At 44.2% G+C, this 19,032-nt stretch overlaps 1 protein-coding gene across 4 annotated transcripts in view; it reads left to right on the top strand.

Moving 5' to 3' along the window:
- LOC147016859 (ornithine decarboxylase-like) overlaps positions 1-19,032 on the top strand; it is a 122,441-nt gene that overhangs the window by 54,981 nt on the left and 48,428 nt on the right. For 3 of the 4 annotated variants that reach the window (XM_085845985.1, XM_085845983.1, XM_085845984.1), the window contains one exon: positions 8,825-8,958. In XM_085845985.1, coding sequence (XP_085702111.1) covers positions 8,854-8,958 — 105 coding nt within the window. In that variant the 5' untranslated portion in view covers positions 8,825-8,853. Of the gene's footprint in view, positions 1-2,227; positions 4,889-8,824; positions 8,959-19,032 lie in introns of all 4 variants that reach the window. The other variant, XM_085845982.1, reaches the window with a different exon arrangement.

Below are 19,032 nucleotides of genomic sequence, written 5' to 3'. Positions count from 1 at the left end.
CTCAAATCGAAGGAAGATGGTGTGTCGGCAGGAGGAGGAGGAGGAAGACGAAGGGTAAGGATCGGTACTCATGGGTAGGGAGGGAGAAATGGTTTTTGGTTTTTTTGTAATTTTTTTAAATTTTAAAACAAGAAACAGAGGGTGTAGTTCGGAGGGATAGATGGGGGCAGTGGGAAAAGTGGGGAAAATAGAAATTGATGGCAATAGGGAGAGAATACAAATAAAAAGGATCGTACATCTAGATGGCAAAAACTAGTAGGCCTCAAGGAAACCTGATAAGACAAGGTCGATGAAAACTCACAATATAGCACAATTTTTGAAACAAAACTGAACTAGGAACCCACAGCAAACATTTAGGTGAGAAAATAAACAGTTAAAACGTGACAAATAACGACTGGAAACTTCACTTTGAGAAAGTCGGCAGAGACCCCTGAGAGAATGAGCCATTGCCTCAAAACCCGGAACTGGAAGTTAGGCCAAAAAAAAAAAAATGTTGCATTGGCGTAACCCGCCCGACCCTAAAAATTCCGCCGACCCTACGGTTTTTTTTTATCTATCATATTTTATCGATATTTTTATATCGATATAAAAAAAATATTTAAAGGGTTTTCATATGGGATTTCCTGGCATCTGACGATAGAATTTACACATCTTAGAGCTGTTGTCAGTGGTGTACCGTCGTACTCACTAGACAAAGCATTGGAGGGGCAGAGTGTTGTTCGTGAACAATGCTCTGCCCCTCCAATGCTTTGTCTACCATGTACGACAGTACGCCACTGGCTGTTGTAAAAACTACAGTCAACCTTGTCTAACTCGAATCTGTTAGGACTGAAGAAATAGCTTAGATTTAAAGGTGTAAAAACAAAAGAATATAAAGAGAAGAGAACTTGATAAGATCTTTGACTTAGGCGATTATTCGACTTATGCAAGTTCGATTTAGGCAAGGTTCACTGTACTAGTTTTTTTTTGAGTGGGGGGGGGGGTTCGCCGACAAAAAGGGGGGGTACTCGAGCCGAGGGAGATTTTGGGAGGGATTTATTAAAAAAAAAAAAATCCCTACCAACCTACCCTATTTTTCAGTGACCCGTTACGCCAATGCAACATTTTTTTTTTTTGGCCTTATACAAAACTGGGAAAACCACATTTCCAACCTGGCCTTCAAAGCCAGTTGTCGACTGGGCATCCTCCATCGTCCAAAGTCCTTCCTCGGCCCACCTGAGCTCCTGATCACATACAAAGCTTTCGTCCGCAGCCTGATGGAGTACTGCTCTTCCCTCTGGGCTGGTGCTCCCGCCTCTCACCTTTCTCAGCTTCACGCTGTCGAAGCCAAGGCATTTAGGATCATTGGTATCTCCCGTAGTGAGGTTGAGTCTCTGGGCCTCTCACTCTCTCACCGCAGGCAGGTTGGTGGTCTTTCTGCTTTTTTCTGTCTCCTTTCTGGTCTCCCACCCACCCCCCTCCCCCCGTTCTGTCTGTGAGATGTCCCCCCCCCCACCCACCCATATTTCTTCAGAGCACTCAAGGTCTGCTAGCAACCCCCTTCTGGTAAAACTACAAAAATCATGAATCACTGCTCACATTCACTCTTTCATTCCTCTTTTTTCCTGCCTTTGGAATAAACTCCCACACTCTCCTCGATCCCATTCTTCCCTCCAGGTCTTCAAAACAACTGTTCACCACCACCTCTTATCTTTCCCCATCCAAAACCACGATCTTTTCTACCCCCGTTAATCCACCCCAAACCCACCTCCTTCAAAGTCCCTGCTTTCCTTCCTGAAAGTCCCTGTGATGTCCATCTTGTATACCCAGTGTTCCCCATCCCATCCCTCTCCCTTCCACAGATCTAATGTCTCTTCCCCACTGTTTGTCCTTCCCTCTCCCACCCCTCTTGTCTCGTGCCCCCCTTGCTGTGCATTGTGTGTTAGCTCTCATACGAGCCTCGACAAGGTATACAAAAAAAAAAAAACATATGACCTTGAAGCAGTTATATAATATGATAATACGAGTTACCTTTCAATGAACTTCGACGTAGGAAGAGGCCATTTGGCCAATTAAAGCCTTCGCTATTATTACCGACCTATGGCTGTTTGTCTGTGCTCTATCATTTTAAAATAACGAGTGTCAAGCAAAGTTAAGCCACACTCACAAATAAGTTGTCTATCCTAGATTTGAATCTCGGCCTAGCTATATATGGATACAGTATAATTGTCATCCCGGTGTTTCGCAGGCAGAGCATGGTTCATCCTCGGATGGACGTGAAATTGGACGTCCAGTCTGCCGGCATTAGTTGGTGCACATTAAAGATGCCATGGTGTCCTTTGTGAAGAGTAGGCGAGCTATCGCCGGCATCATGAACAACTTCCTGCCCCAACCTAAGTTGAATGTCAAGCCTGGTCAGTCGGTTCGTGCAAGACTTGGGTCAAGCTTTCGTCCGGAGAACCGCACAAGAACGTAGGAATCATTGTGGCTGTGCAAGAAAAAGCATCAAGCAAGGAAGCAACAACTACCATTAATTAGTGTGTTTGGATATGTCTCGGCCAAGCTTTGAACCACGCACCACCCTCCCAAACTGAGAGTGGATGCTCCAAAGTCTAACAATTACATCACTGAGTGTGTTGCAGCATCGTTATGCTAAGTCTGATAGTGTTGGCAACCTCCCTTTGTGACATTACCAGCCAATGCCTTGATAAGATTATTCACTAATTCATGAAGGAGACATGTACATTATTTAAACCCTGTAAGAGTGCAAGACAAACCCGAGGAAACTGCTGGAGACATCCCAGTGAAGCTGAGACAAGTCGCCCAGAGTTCCACGCACGGACGAACCACTCGGTCATCTACCTGCCTTAAGTGGAACCTAAAAGAGTGGCAATCTGACACTTCTGCCAGATCAGCTGCAATGCATGTACTGTAAAATTGGTCGGAGAGGAAAGCATCTGGACGCGTTACATTTGGATCATCAAATTTTTTTTTGGAAGGTATGCTCCGGCACGGGGTTGTAGTTGGAGAGTGGTGAAGTTTAAGATAAATGGAAAGGAAGTTTTGGTGGAGGGGAGAGAAGAGAAGCAACATGTACGATGCCGATGGGAAATCGGGAAGCAGAGGACGTATCAGTTTGCAAACATAAATAGCCAGCTCCATTGTGACGTGCATGCATCTGGAAGCTCATGGAATTGCTTTTGACATGCATCATGAGTCGAAGCTCATGGAAGAGGATCACAGAATGGACACGATATAAGAAAAGGAACAGCAGGAGGAGAAGTGGGAAATGCAGCAGGGCGGAAGGAGAAAATAGAGACGGACAAACAAGGGATGCGGGTAATGATGAGGGGTTGGAGAGAACTCAAGGGGTGAAAAAGATGGATACAGAAGCAAATATTTTGGTTGGGGGAGGGGGGGAGGTGATTAACAGGTGTAGAAAATATGTTTTTGGATGTGTGATGATTTGAGATGGTGGTGAACAGCTGTCTTGAAGACTTGGAGGGATTGAGGAGAGTGTGGGAGATGGTTCCACAGATGGGAAAAAGAGGAACAAATGTGAGGAGGTGAGCAGTGGTTCAACATTTTAGCAATTTCACAAGGAGAGGGTTACTAGTGGACTGTGTGTGTCCTGCATATACCGGGAGAGGGGTGGGGAGGGGGAGGAGGGACAAAGCGTAGAGAGGACATAGGGTGCAAGACCAGAAATGAGGCAGAAGAAGACAGAGAGCCCACCGACCTGTCTGCGATGGTGGAGTGATAGGCCCATAGACTTAGCTTCATTGCGAGAGATTCCAATGATCATGAAAACCTTGCATCGCATGGTGTCAAGCTGAGCAAGATGTGGGGCAGGGGCTCCAGCATAGAAGGGAAAGCAGTATTCCATCAAGCTGCAGATGAAAGCCTTGTCGGTGGAAAGGAGTTCACGTGTGCCAAGGAAGGACTTTGCACGACGGACGAAGCCCAGCCTTGCTTTGGAGGCCAACTTTGGAACGTGGCTTGAGAGAGAGAGAAAGAGAGATAGAGATAGAGATATTTCTCAGGGTTAAAAGATGTATTCCAATGTTTGACCAGTTTGGGATTTTGTCAAGGGCTGAAGAGAGGGAAGAGGCTGCTGCTTGTCTGTCAGAAGGATGAGTGATGTGACGGCAAAGGGTGGAGTCATAAGCAGTGATAAATAAGATTTTCCAGAGTCAGAGAGCTCATTGATGAACACGAGGAATTGGATGGGGCCGAGAATACTGCCTTGGTAGAGACTCCAGCCTTGGTACTCCAGCCTTGGTAGAGAGAGAGAGGAGAAGACAGAATTCCAAGGACAGCCACACGTTGTCTGAAAGAGTGGAAGAGGTCAGTAATCCAAGAGTGGAGTTGTCCTTGGATTCCATAGGCAGACAGTTTGGAGAGTAAGGCAGGATGCCAAGCTGTAACAAAAGATTGAGAAGCGTCCAGAGAGACGGCCCTGATCTCATGTCTGATATTGAGTGCCTCCATCCATTGTCGGGGGAGTAGAAGCAGCATGTCCAAGGTAGAGTGACCAGGTCTGAATCCGAATTAATGATCTGAGATGAGGCTGTTGTAGAAACAGAATGATTTTATGTCAACTGTGATGATGGATTCCATGACCTTGCTGATGATTGGAAGTAAGCTAATTGGGCTGTATTTTCGGGGATGCGTTTTTGCACGTTTTTATGTAACGTTGTGATGTTGGCTAATTTCCAAGCAGATGGAAGATGACCTCGCACAAACGACAGGGCGAAAAGGGTAGAGAAAGGAAGTGCAAGAGCAGCAGAGCAGGTTTTTAGGACTGTGGAGCAGATGCTGTCCGATCCAGTTGCAGAATCACAGTCGAGGGTTGCAGGAACTTCTCCACCTTTTTCAGGTGCAAAATACAGATTGCTGGAGCAGTTAGGTATGTATGACTGGGAAGGGTGGTTAAAGAGAGGTTCGGGTTAGGGACACAAGATTTGTTAGCAAACACAGAATTGAGGCATTCCGCCTTCTCACAAAGCAGAGTTGGCTGTGGTGCCATTTGAAGTGAGGGAAGGGGTGGAGGGGGAGCATACACCAGAGACAGACTTGACAAGCACCACCAGGTTTTAGAGGAGGGTGGCAAGTTTGGACAGATGTTTTCTGCCTCTCTTGAGAGTAGACTCACAATTGTTGCGGGCTGACAGATATGCAGAAAACCTTGACAGAACAGAAATGTTCCTGTGGTTTGTCATTTGCTCATCTTCCTGAAATGTAGAAGGCATTTATACTACCATAAAGAACGCTTTGCAGACAAATTAATTGCAGAATGTGCCGATAGTTTCCAAACATTATGATGGTGCTGTGGTCATGTCAGGATACATAACTGGGGTTCATAGCAGCGAATGAAAGATGACCATCCATTTGCTACAGTGCCTTCAAAAAGTATTCACATCCCTTGACTTCTTCCCATTTTGTTGTGCTACAGTCTCCATTTAAAATGGATGAAATTAATTAAAAAAAATAATTGTCACCGATCTACACAAAATACCCCATAATGACAAAGTGAAAACATGTTTTTTCGAAATTTTTACAAAATAATTAAAAATGAAAAGCTGAAATCTCATGCGTCAATAAGTATTCAAACCCTTGAGTCAATTGTTTGTAGAATCGACATTGGCAGCAATTACAGCTTCGAGTCTCCTTGGGTATGTCTGTATCAGCTGGATTTGGGGATTTTCTTCCATTCCTCCTTGCAGATTTGCTCAAGCACTGTCAAGTTGGATGGGGAGTGTCGGTGAACAGCAATCTTCAAGTCTTTGCACAGATTCTCAATGGGATTCAAGTATGGGCATTGGTTAGGCCACTCAAGCACTTTCACGTTCTTGTTCTGAAACCATTTCTTGTTGCAACGTAAATCTTGACCGCAGTCTAAGGTCTTTTGCACTCTGAAGCAGGTTCTCCTCAAGGATTTGCCTGTATTTGGTTCCCTTCATTGTTCCCTCAATCCTTACAAGTCTCCCAGTCCCTGCCGCTGAAAAGCGTCCCCATAGCATGATGCTGCCACCACCATGCTTCACAGTCAGGATGGTGTTAGATGGGTGATGAGCTGTGCTCGGTTTCTGCCAGACGTAGCGTTTTGCATTCAGCCCAAATAGTTCAATTTTCGTCTCGTCAGACCGCAGATTAGTTTGCCTCATGCTCTCAGAGTCTTTCCTGTGCCTTTTTGGAAACTCCAGGCATGCTGCTATGTGGATTTTTCCTAGGAGTGGCTTCTGTCTGGCCACTCTTCCATAAAGCCGAGATTTGTGAAGTACTGCAGAGATTTTTGTCCTTCTAGCAGGTTCTCCCATCACAGCGAAGGAACTCTAGTTCTGTGACAGTGGTCATTTGGTTCTTGGTCACCTCCCTGACCAAGGTCCTTCTTGCTCAGTTTGGTTGGATGGCCAGCTCGAGGAAGAGTCTTGGTCGTTCCATATTCTTTCCATTTCCTAATGATGGCGCTCACTGTGCTCATGGGAACTTTCAACACGAGAAATTGTTTTATACCTTTCCCCAGATCTATGCCTCCTCACATTTATATATCGGAGTACTACTGACAGTTCCTTGAACTTCAGGGTGGAGTTTCTGCTCTGACATGCACTGTCAACAGTGGTACCTCATATAGAAAGGTGTGTTTCTTTCTAAATCATGTCCAATCAATTTAATTAGCCATCGGTAGACTCCAATCAAGTTGTGGTTAATGGAAAAAAAAATAGCCTTTTTGACCGTTTTCTTAATTGCCTGCTTGATTATCTTTCAGAATATTTTGAAAGTTGTCATGTCGCTCGCAAAGGACATCAAAACATTGACACCATGCTTGCAAATGCTGCCTCTGTCGTAGAGGAAATGAAAATGTACTTTGAAAAACTCAAGAGTGAAGAAGGCTGGAATGAAATGTGGAAAGAAATTACAGAATTATGTGGACCATGACATATTGCAGTGCCAAGACGAAGACGCACGTCACTCGCCAAAAAGAGAAAGAGCAGTGAAACTCTTGGCAGCTCTTACGTATTTTATTGTCCTTACAACTTTGGGTGAAAGAGAGCATACGCAGAGTGGCCTTCCCAGTGAATCATTTTTTTTAATATACGGCTTTTATTGCGCAGTACTTGCAATAATTAACTAGATATCTGCAGTAATTAACTCGACAAAGCAATCGCCCACGACTTACCCTTGGACCGTGATCAAATGATGGCTATATAAATATTTTTTGGACCACCATATGACCTTGACCATCAACATTTATGGATAGCATGTAAATTTATAAAATGTGTCCCCATTTACAATCTATCCATGACATCATGAAAATAGGAGGAAAATTATTCAAATTATGATCAAAGAGGTGCTTTTTGTTAATTAGGTCACAATTCGAAAAAAGTCGATCAAGCACATGAATCAAATATCAGGTGCACAACATCAGTACAGGTACACACACTATGATGTTGCAAGAAAATCTTGGAAGGCCAAGTGGTCTTTGAGATACCGCATTGGCAAAATTGAGCGATGACAAAAAAAACCACATTATTTTTTTCAGAGCACCATTTGACCTTCACCTTGAACTCAGAGGGGTATGATGTAAATTAAACTTAAATGCACCTTGCTCTAAGCTATCTAAAAAGGGCAATTCCATTATGATCGGATAAACCCGAGTCAAATGATGGTGAAAAATGGTGAAAAATAACAAAACAGGATTTCGGGACTATTTTGTTGAACATTGAATCCCTCACGGGATTCTAAACAGTGTAGGGATGGATACAGCACAAATACAAATGGCGTTTGGTTTTCCGAAACCAAACAAACACATTCAAATAACTATTCCACCAAAATGCAAACAGATTGGGTACAATCTCTGAATTCTGGAAACCAGGGCAGTCAGAACATGGTGAGATGTTGTTTTGAGTACGTGATGATCAACTTGATGGTGCCGTGAGCAACGGAGGTAGTTGTAACACTCTTTTATAATGAAGCAGTGCATAGTCCACTTGAAGCGGTAAGGAGCAGTCGAGGCAACCACAACTATTTTACATCATTGACATTTGTGCAGTAGAGGACAAAGCAATAGCAGAAGAAAACATTACAAGTTATGTGTGATTCAGTGATGTGAAAAAAACAGGTCTTTCTCCAGCGGCTATGCAAGGTGTACCAATTTAGAACGATGACATCTCTTGTGGAGGTAGAGGGGAGATGCTCCCACTTCAAAGTGGGGAATCCTAGTGGGGGGAATGGTCTAACAGAAACTCACAAGCCTTGCATAACGACGTAAGCACAACATAGGATGCTCCGGATAGCCATTTTGGTCGCACTAGGCTGGAACGCTGATGAATTCCAAGACTTGGAGGAATTCCATGTTTCGAAGAGAGAACACGCCCGATCATGACTCGGTGTGATGCCAAAGAAGACTAATACATTAGACTGAAACCTGCGCATATAGATTGCCAGAGTGCGAGAGATTTCTGGAAATAAGAGTGGTCTGGCAAGCAAGAGTGGAGCAGTTTATAGAGGGAGAGACTTTCATGAGTGTTCTTTGACTGAGAATATGAAATTGGGAATTAGAGTAGAAGGGTGGAATAGAAGATAATCCAGTGAAGTTTATTTGTTGTGGACTATACCATATTGTACCGTGCTGATGCAGAGTGTTGTGTTTATTGCTTGTATAAACTTTGAAATAAACTCTTGTTTGGAATTCATCTGTCTGTCAGCGTCGATCGATTGAGTAAAGATTAGAGTTTTGTGTCAATGTGGTTGTCACAGTGTTATTCTTTTTTGCTGCATTGTGATACTATATAGTAAAATACAATGCATTGCTGTACAACTTATTTACACTGTCTTTTGGCAGAAGCCATTTGATGGTCATTGTTGCCAAATATGACCCATGCTGAAACTAATGCTAAGTTGAAGACGGTCACATTGCTGAAAGGAAATGTGACATCAGCTGATATCCTGGAGGGAAAGTTGAATGGAATGCTCCAGGTAAGAACAATGGTGTACACAAGCATACAACTGTTCTTCATGCTAACATTTCTCAAAATATTTGAACATGGTACATGGACGAACAAAACACTTTTTATCAACTTCATGTCCTTGGTAACCGTGTCGATAATAATTTATTAAGTCAGTCATTTTTAGCTCGCCTGTTCGAAGAACAGAGAGCTATAGCGATACCCCCTGCGAGAGTGTCAGCGTGAGCGTGAAAGTGTTAAATTTTTTGTATTACGAAAAAACTCCTTGACAGATTTCGACGAAACTTGGTGGGGGAGGGGGGTTAGGTATGGTCCAAGGATCATGCCATTAGATTTTGGACTTGGTCCCCCCCCCCCCAAAAAAAAAAGTTAGAGAAAAAAATTTTTTTTTTGCATTTCTACATGTTTTAAGTGATTTCCAACCCCCCGCCCCCCCAAAAAAAAATGTTGGAGAAAAGAACTATAACTCTGTCAGCACTGTTGACATCATCTATCTATAATTCCAGCAGTGTGTGTGTGTGTGTGTGTGTGTGTGTGTGTGTGTGTGTGTGTGTGTGTGTGTGTGTGTGTGTGTGTATGTATGTGTCTGTGTGTGTGTGTGTGTGTGTGTGTGTGACCGCTGTTTCTCGACAACCACTGGTCCGATCTCATTGAAACTTGCCAGGTATATTGCTGGGGACCTAACGATGTGCCTTTTCAAGGTTTGATATTAATCGAACAAGTGCTTCCCAAGTTATGGCCATTTATTTACCAACCAATGACAAGACATGTTGTTGCGTGGGCGTGGCCGATGGGGAAGGGAAGATCAGCCGCGTTCCCCATTACGGGTTACAACATACGGACTTCCGGAGAGTGATGACTTCATGTATTCTAATATTTTCTCGATTTCTTATGCGCATTTATAGATAAACACAATGCCGCAAGTTATGATTGTTTTCATATGAGACTGTGCATAAATTTCGGTAACATCAGAGTGCTAGTGTGCTCCGAACCAGGAAGTAATTTTTTTTCTCTCTCTCTTCTCTTCTCTTTTTGTTTTTCATTGTGATGACATTGCGAAAAGGCAAAATACGTTGGCGCTAATTGAATAATTGGCCATTAAAACCTCAATTGCGAATCATCGTAACTGCGAATAATATGCGAATTTCAGCGCCACGCACGTACGGGCACACGAGAGCGAAGAAACGGCCTGTGTGGTTGCTGTTTGTTGCTCGCAGTTTGAATATTTATTTTTAATTATTATTATTGTTATTTATTTTTTTTTTTTTACAGGCACGTACTAGTATTTAATGAGTAAGATATAAGGTTCACTTGAGTGACCCAGCAGTATTGGCGGCGGAGGTTTTGCACTCTCCCGAGTGCTCCCCCTCTAGTTTCCTTTCTAATGTTTTTATCTACCACACGATTTTTTATACGCCATATAATATATATATATATATATATATATATATATATATATATATATATATATATATATATATATATCAGGGCATATTATGTGATACCGGTCGTCCATCCGTCTGTCCGTCTGTCTGTCTGTCCATCCGTTCCTGTCCGCACTCTAACTCCCAAAGTTTTCAAATTTCACGTTTCATATTTGGTACATAGATACAGATTGTGGAGACGGTGTGTTGCGACATACGTTCGTCATCTAAAGTGGTTGCCATGGCAACTGGGATGCTGTTTTCCATCCGTTCCTGTCCGCACTCTAACTCCCAACGTTTTCAACTTTCACGTTTCATATTTGGTACATAGGTACAGATTGTGGAGATGGTGTGTTGCGACATACGTTCCTCATCTAAAGTGGTTGCCATGGCAACCAGGATGCTGTTTTCCATCAGTTCCTGTCCGCACTCTAACTCCCAAAGTTTTCAACTTTCACGTTTCATATTTGGTACATAGCTACAGACTGTGGAGATAGTGTGTAGCGATATATGGTCATCATATAAACTGGTTGCCATGGCAACCAGGATGCTGTTTTCCATGTCGTAGCACAATTCTGTATATACCTTCTTGTTCGGGCGTATATTGTGCTCACTTGCGCTCTTGTTACTGATTACAATATATAAATACATATATTGCTTTATAATTATACTTCACTGCAATGCTTTATAAGAAATATTAATTATTAGACTCGTCTTTTAAAAACGATAAATGTATAAACAGGCGAGCATTGGGTGGCTTTGACACCAACTCTGGTTATTGCTATCATCACGTCAGAGGGGACCATGAACACCGACTGCTCCGAGGTAGATGGTCTACGACCATCCGGGGATTCAGAAACCATGTTTTTAATCCTGGGATTCCCCAAGGATCACCCAAACGAGGTTGAACATGGCAGCACAACGCACGGGAGGCAAAAGGTGGGAAAATACCTCCAAGAGTAAAAATAGGACCGCGAGTCCTGAAGCTCACCTGGATCAGGAGCAAGTCACTTAACACCCCCCCCCCCCCGGAGACCCGCTTGGACCCTGATTTTTAATGCTGTGAACAAACTTTGGTACATCACGGGTGAAGAAGGTTGTGGTCAAGTTTCATGGAAATTGTGTGGTGTAGTTTCAGAGAAGAGAGCAAATACCTTTTTGGGGGGGAGGGTCAACCCCCCCCCAAACCCCCTAAATGAGTGCAGATTTTGACGCAGTCAATTCACCTTCGTTAATCATCAGCTATGAAGCTAGTAGCCAAGTTTCATCAAAATTGTGTGTTTCGTTCAAGCGATAATTACTGAAGCGTTTATGGACTGACTCACTCACTCACCTATGGATACTGCTCAATCGCATAAGCTCATCTGACTCAAGTCCAGGTGCGCTAATACCGGTGTTTAGTTACAATGAAATACGGGGTAGATGGGACAATCAAGAATCATGGCATACATCTGGCCTTCGATAGATACAGATAGGGATGAGGGACAGGCAAACTAATATATGGAAGAGAAATAAAGCCAAACTCAACGATGACACTGATTACCGGATTTGCATATGTAACAATGGAGCAGGTGAGAGCTTGAGGAAGGCATGAAGCTGGTGGTATGCATGGGCGGCGATGGTTGTGGCTGCAGTGTGGTGATGGTTGTGGCTGTAATATGGGTCCTCCCGTATTGTGGCTCGAAGACAATACAGGGCGATGTCCTCCTGATTCTCCGCACGGCCCTGTGTGGCCAGCAACAGAAGCAAAGAGAGGTGATGTTCTCCCGGTGGTGCAGCTCCAACTGATGTGCTCCACATGGTCATGGCCCTCATAAACTTTGGGACCACCTTCATGCTTGGCAGGTCCCTATAATTGGCCGCCCGTGGATGTGGGCATGCCATATTCCGGGCTGTCCTGCCCCATGGGTGACCCATGTAAAAAGTCTTACGTCCCATCTCCAAGGCCCTGCAGTCAATCTTCTCACCATGGCCTACAGTGCGCCAGCCAAACAGTCTGTGCTGATTCCTCCTGGCAATGCGTTTTCCAGTTATGCTTTTGTGCCCAATAGGCCCCTACTCACCCAGCCTCACCGGATAACAAGTTTTACAAAACAAACTTGCTCTATACTGTCTTAAAGTTTACACTCACTGCCTCCTCTTTGCACTTTTACAAGATGACTTGCCCTCCCAAACAATAGTAATCTAAGCTAAGCTGTCATACGGTCCATGTTCTTCTTACAAAAATCTAGCTTTGGATCACCTCCCACCCCCTTCCATGTACCTAACACAGCTATTATTACTAAACTATTATTACTAAACTTTTATTACTAAAATAAAATATAACTTGCACACATGTGGATTTACTTTTGTTTCATAAAGAAAAGTATGATTATTTTAGAAATACATTTATTTTCAAAGTGATAACAGAATTCCAAATTGCAAATATAACACTTCTCTATTCGCAAGTCATGCTTTATCAGATTTGATCAGTTGCCTTATAAATGATGTTGAAAGAAAAAAAAAAATCCTCTTTATATCGCAGAAGTTCCATCAAATAAATGATGTCGATAACCAAAAAGTGAGCCAAGCCATGCCGTTTCGGACCACACTAAGCCAAGCTGAGCCATGACATGACATGACGGACCGTTCGAGCCATGCCATGCCAGAACCAAGCCATGAAGAAATGTTCCATTGTGGGAGCCGTGACGGACAATCCGAGTCATGCCATGTCGAGCTGAGTCCAGCCATGTGCCACACCATGCCGTGTCATGATGGAAAGTTCCAAGCCGTGTCTTGCTGAACCGTTATGGACCATTCCGAGCGATGCCATGCCATGATGTGACGTGTGCAGTGTGCCGGATAGTGCTGAGCCGTGTCGTGACATGACTTATGCCGGATCGTTGACGTGCCTTTCCAAGACAGGCCGAGCAGTGACATAACATGCCGTAGAATACAACTCACAGGCTTGTGGATTTACTTTTGCTTCAGAAAGAAAAGTATGATTATTTTCGAAATATATTTATTATCAAAGTGAAAACGGAATTTCAAATGACTGAGTAAAATTACTAACATATCACCTCCAGCGTTATAGTTGTGAAAACAACCGCAATGGTCATGCAATCAACCCAAATTCAGATGCATGTAGTAAAGGTTTTGGACGGCATAAATTAACCTTTCCTGAGTGGAAACAAAATGGTGACTGGCACTAACACTGATATTGCATGTGCCTCCTTTTCAGTGATAAACGCAACGTGAATGTGAGGTCACTTCCTCTGTGACAGAGAAATAAATACACTGGGTGTGTCTGTATAGTGTTACGGCTATGGAAATTTGCAATACACAAGAAAGGTCCTCAGGTTAGATATATCGATAAGTTCATGTGTCGTTAATCCACACCCATTGTTTAGAGGGAATATGTGTGATTCATCTGGGCTGCGACGCTTTGAGTTAGCCATTTTTCTTTATCTATCATTATTTTGGACCAATCACCCCCCAATAACCAAACCACCACAGCAAACCCCCCACTACCTTATCCTTTCTCCTTCCACAACCATACACCACACCACCTGTCAATACCGAACATCGTGCTGTCCAGGGCCCGTTCGGTGATTGTTGCCGAACGCGTCGAGCCACGAGTACAAATGGATGCCTTTACGGGAGAGGAAATTGGATCAGGGGAGGTTCACGCCCCTTTTCCTCCGTCCAATGGGCGAGCGTCGTGCGGTGTAGCCCCACCCCCAAGCGCGATGCATGTGGATTTCTTTTAGGAGGAAATTCGGATCAAGAGAGGCTAACGCCCCCTTTTTGCCCGACCAATGGCTGAACGCCAGGTGCCGTGGCCCCGACTCCAAGCGCGTTTTGATCCGCGAATTTACATACACGCTCCTCCCCCGGTCTATAAAGACGCGAGCACAAGGCGATTCACGTGCGCGAGTGCTGGGCTGGCTGGTCGAGTGAAGACAGAGGTCGTGGAGTCTGAGTCGTGTGCTTGCGGGGATCGGACGGCGAAGGGGACGGAGCTCGGAGTTGAGGTCGAGGGACGAGTTGCGGAGTGAAGCAGGAACGCGGAAGAGGGCTCAGGGGCGAGAGTTCGCCGGAGTCGGTGCGGTCCCAAGGCCCCGCTAGCGGGACGGAGCGTCCGCCATTCCCCTCTCTCCACCCCGAGCATCAACAATTTCCCCCATCCACGCTGAGATAGCACCGGTAACCCCGTGCGCTCCCCACCCCAACCGTGGTGTCGACCGACCAACACGTGCCTGCGCAACGCACGCCTAAAGGAGCTCACCGTCCACGCCAGGGGCACGGAGTCAGGCACGTTACGCTGACATTGCAGCTAGCCCGCCATCGCGCCACGAGGGCACGGGTAAGACCCCTTCGGTCTCGTGGACCTGGCCGCTCACCCAGGTCCCACGTACATTTGGTCCACGGACCTGTCTGCCCCCTTGCCTGTGAGGGTGGCTTTTATTTGCTTTTTGTGTAAATGTGTGTGTGGCGCCAGTCTTTTAAGTAAACCTGAATAAGTGCTTGTACATTGCTTTATTCGGTGGTAACTCCTTTGCTTGCTTTCACTGTATGGCTGTAAATACGTGCCTTGTCTGCGTGTGTCATAAACTACTTGCTTGTTGAACTGTTTTCCCGTTTCGTTGCGTCCTTTCCTTTGTTTGAAAGTTCCATCTTGCATCACGTAAGGGATTGGTAGTTGGTGTAGACACCCAATATATAATCTGAACCGTCGAGGTCGGCGATAACTCCGCTCGGTTATCCCTGCAGCACAGAACGAGCCGCTTAAGCGGTTCGTGTCCGGAGTCGACCTGCGGCATGGTACAACTCCTCGGTACGCTACCCGCGCGGGTACTTAGGTATATCGACATTCGGCGATTCATCCTATTTCGCGCGGGTGGAATGCGGACTGGGTTGTGGTGAGGTTAAACCCCCACCCACGGCTAGCTCCTTGGCGGTAGTTCCAGGAGGGTCACGACTGAATTGTCCGTCCGGTGGGCGACGAGTTTGCTATTCGTGGGAAGCGGCCGATCGCACGCCGGGCGGGCCAGAATTCGTAACAATATATATATATATATATATATATATATATATATATATATATATATATATATATATATATATATATATATATATATATATATTTTGGAAAGTTTGTGAGTCAGTCTTCTTGCTCTGTCATCCTGGTGGAAAACGTTCTCGCTTGGTCGTCAAAAGCTGTTGGGTTTTAATTGCAAAATAAAATTAAATCTTCTCACAAAGAGCTTTTGAATTTCAGCCAATGAGGTTGCTTAGTTTTTCTCATCATCAGATGTATTTTGGACTAACCTGGGGTAATAGTTTCTACACCTAGCAAAACCGTGCTCCACCAATATCCAGCCACGTTACAATACATTCATACTCGTTACAGTCATTTTGTCTTCTGTTGTAATAATTTTATACAATTAACGATGACATGTGGATGAAGAATTAATATTCTTTTTTTTTTTTTTTTTAAACATGCCATGCACTCCAGGGAATGACATAATGCACCAAGCAAGTTATGTTGGTCATTCAAACCATTTTGCAAATGAGATACAATAGTCCAATACACACCAATAAAGTATAACGGGGCAGAAATAAATTAAATACAGTACCTTATATTTTCTGACTGATATATTGAAGAAAAAAATAAAATTAATTGGTGCATCTTGCACTATTGTGAATATCTTACTAATCAAATTTTTAGTGAATTCTCACTGTAAGAGTCTGGGGTGGGTTGCATTACCAACTCGAGAGTTCACAGAACATGATACCTTCATTCAGTGTTCAAGTACATACAGTATATACTTCAATTTTAATAAAATAATGATTTTAAAAAAAATTGTTTTAATAAACCTGGAAGTTTAGCACTCATGAAGCAGTCTCATACACCAGCCACTCTTACAGATTGCAGTAAAATGACGTTAATTTTCGGGCCACCTTACTCACCATTCTCCTGCGGTGTGCAGTATCAAGTTTTGTTCAAATCTGGCAATGAAAAAATTATTTAAAAAATCAATTCCCGATTCAGTCAAGTACTCTTGGCGAGAATTTGATTAATGTAAACAACCTCAGCGGTAAAGTTCACTGGAGCTATCTTTTTCTTTTTTTCTTTTTTGAAATGATTTTTTTTTATCAACTGCTGTCGCAACGGGAACCCAACGGGTTCACGGGTCGTCTAGTTAGTTTTAAATGCCTGTTGTTTGTGTTGTGTATAACACCCTTAAAAAATAGTACGTTCCTGTTTGGAATGATTTTCAATTTTGGTTCACTGCCAGGGAGACGACAGACAGAGTAAAGAAAATTGTCTCACTCATTGAATCTAAATGAGCTGTTCCTCAATCTTAAACTGATCAGACGGACAGACGTATAGATGGATATGAAGGAATTGCTTAACCCCGCTATGAGCTTTGCGTGCGTGGGGTAATAAGCTTGCAGAGCACTCACAAAGTGGCTTAAGCATTCAAGCAAGGACGCCATTGAAATGGTTGAGAAGGAACAGCTGGCTTGGCAACCGACAGCAAGCTTATTCGTTATGGTACACACCTGGTAATGTCAATTCGCTCATCCCACCCAATCTGAGTTTGTTCGCACTGGCGAATCAGTGAATGGTAAGGTGGTGCAGTGGCTCAGGTAGTACTTTTTCGTGGCACAGGTTTGATGGACAGACTTTAGATGGTTTCCTCTGTCGAAAAATTCAGTTCTTCAGGTTCTGAGTTTGAAACATTTATTCACGTACATGGAGAAAGAGGAATTAAACAATACAAGTTTCAAGCATGGTCCTCTTTTTGATCTTATACTTGGATCAGAGCCTTTTTATACTCAGACATGAAGGGGAAGGGTGAAATGATGGGACATCTGGAAATAATCAATTACTGGGAGTTTGTTTCAGAGGCGGGGAAAAACAGAGATTGAAAGATTGAAGGTGAGCAGTGATTCTTGATTTTGACAGTTTCACCAGAAGGGGGGTTTTGTGGACCTTGAGTGCCCTGAGGAAATATAGGAGGGACAGATCACAGACAGAGCAGGGGAGGGGGAGGGCAAGGCTGGAGAGGAGACAGTAGAACACAGTAAGACCACCGACCTGCCTCCGGTGAGAGAGAGAGAGACAGACAGACAGACAGACAGACTCAGCTTCATCATGGGAGATAGCAATGATCCTAAAAGCCCTGGTTTCCACAGCGTGAAGTCAAGCTCGGTGTGAGGCAGGAGCACCACCCAGAGGGGGGAGCAGTACTCCATCAGACTGCGGATGAAGGCTTTGTATTTGGTCAGGAGCTCGGTGTGTCAAGGAAAGACTGCGCGATGTAAGATGCCCAGTTGGTGACTGACTTTGGAGGCCAGCTTGGAGATGTGGCTTCACCAGGAAAAATTGTGGCAGATAGTGAGACCCAAAAGCTTCAATGAAAGGACTTCTCCAAGAGGATTGTTGAGAAAGTAAATGGTGGTTTGAGGGGGTTCCAGACGGTCCTTTCGGAGAGACATGGTGAGGGTGTGAGATTTGTCAGGATTGAAAGACATATTCTCAGTGTTTGACTAGTTTGTGATTTTATCCAAGTCTGCAGAGAGTGAAGAGGCTGCTGCCTGCCCATCAGAGGGAAGAGAGATGGTATGTCAGAGGGTGGAGTCATCAGCCAAGAGATGAGGATTTTCCAAGGAATCTGAGAAATCATTGATGAAAACCAGAAAAAGGGACAGGGCCAAGAGCACTGCTTTGATGAACTCCAGCCTGGGTGGGAAGAGAAGACGAGAGAATTCCATTAAGAGCCACGTGGTGACTGTGGCAGGAGAGGAAGTCTGTGAGCCATGAGTGGAGAATACCATAAGAAAAGAGTTTGGTGTTGCAGTGCAGGATGCCAGACCATATCAAAAGCTCGCAATATGTCTAAGGAGAATGCTCTGATCTCATGGTTCACTTTTAGGACCTCCATCCATTGTTAAGAAAGCAGAAGTAGCATGTCCTGGGTTGATTGACGTGGTCTAAATTCAAATTGATGGTCGGAAATCAAGACATTAGAGCAGAGAAAGGATTTGATGTTGGAAGTGATGATGGATTCCATGCCCTTGCTGATGATTGGGAGCAGGATGATTGGTCTGTAGTTTCAGGGATCAGTTGTTGCACCTTTTTATGCAAACTGGTCATGTTTGCTGATTTCCAAGCAGATGGCAGATGACCTTGAGAAAATGAGAGGGTGAGCAAGAGCAGCAGAGCAGGTTTTTAGAACACGAGGGTTGATGCCGTCTAGACCGGTTGCAGAATCTGAGTCGAGGTTTGATAGAAAGTTCTCCACATTGTCAGGAAAAAGGCCACAGAGTCCAGGAACAGCTGGGTATGACTGGGTAAGGTGGGTACAGAAAGTGATGGGTTTTGGACACAACATTTAGAAGCAAACAGAGTTTAGGAATTCAGCCTTTTCACATGCAGTGTCAGCTATGCAACCATTAGAGATAAGGGAGGGAATGGAGGGGGAACATACACCAGAAACAGACTTAATGAGACACCACCAGGATTTGGAGGAGGGAGACAGGTTTGAGAGTTCAGACTTGAGATGAGAAATATGTTTCCTGGTTCTCATCAGGGTAGACACACACTTGTTCCAGCTTTATGGAAGGAACTGAGATTGCCTTCAGTTGGATTTGCCTTCCATAAGGCAAAC

This window comes from Eptatretus burgeri, chromosome 11, assembly GCF_056783735.1.
Source record: "Eptatretus burgeri isolate ZD-2024b chromosome 11, Ebu_testis_v1, whole genome shotgun sequence".
In the NCBI taxonomy this organism is placed as follows: Eukaryota; Metazoa; Chordata; class Myxini; order Myxiniformes; family Myxinidae; genus Eptatretus; species Eptatretus burgeri.
The sequence above is the reverse complement of the archived record's forward strand: the minus strand, read 5'-3'. Positions and strand labels throughout refer to the sequence as shown.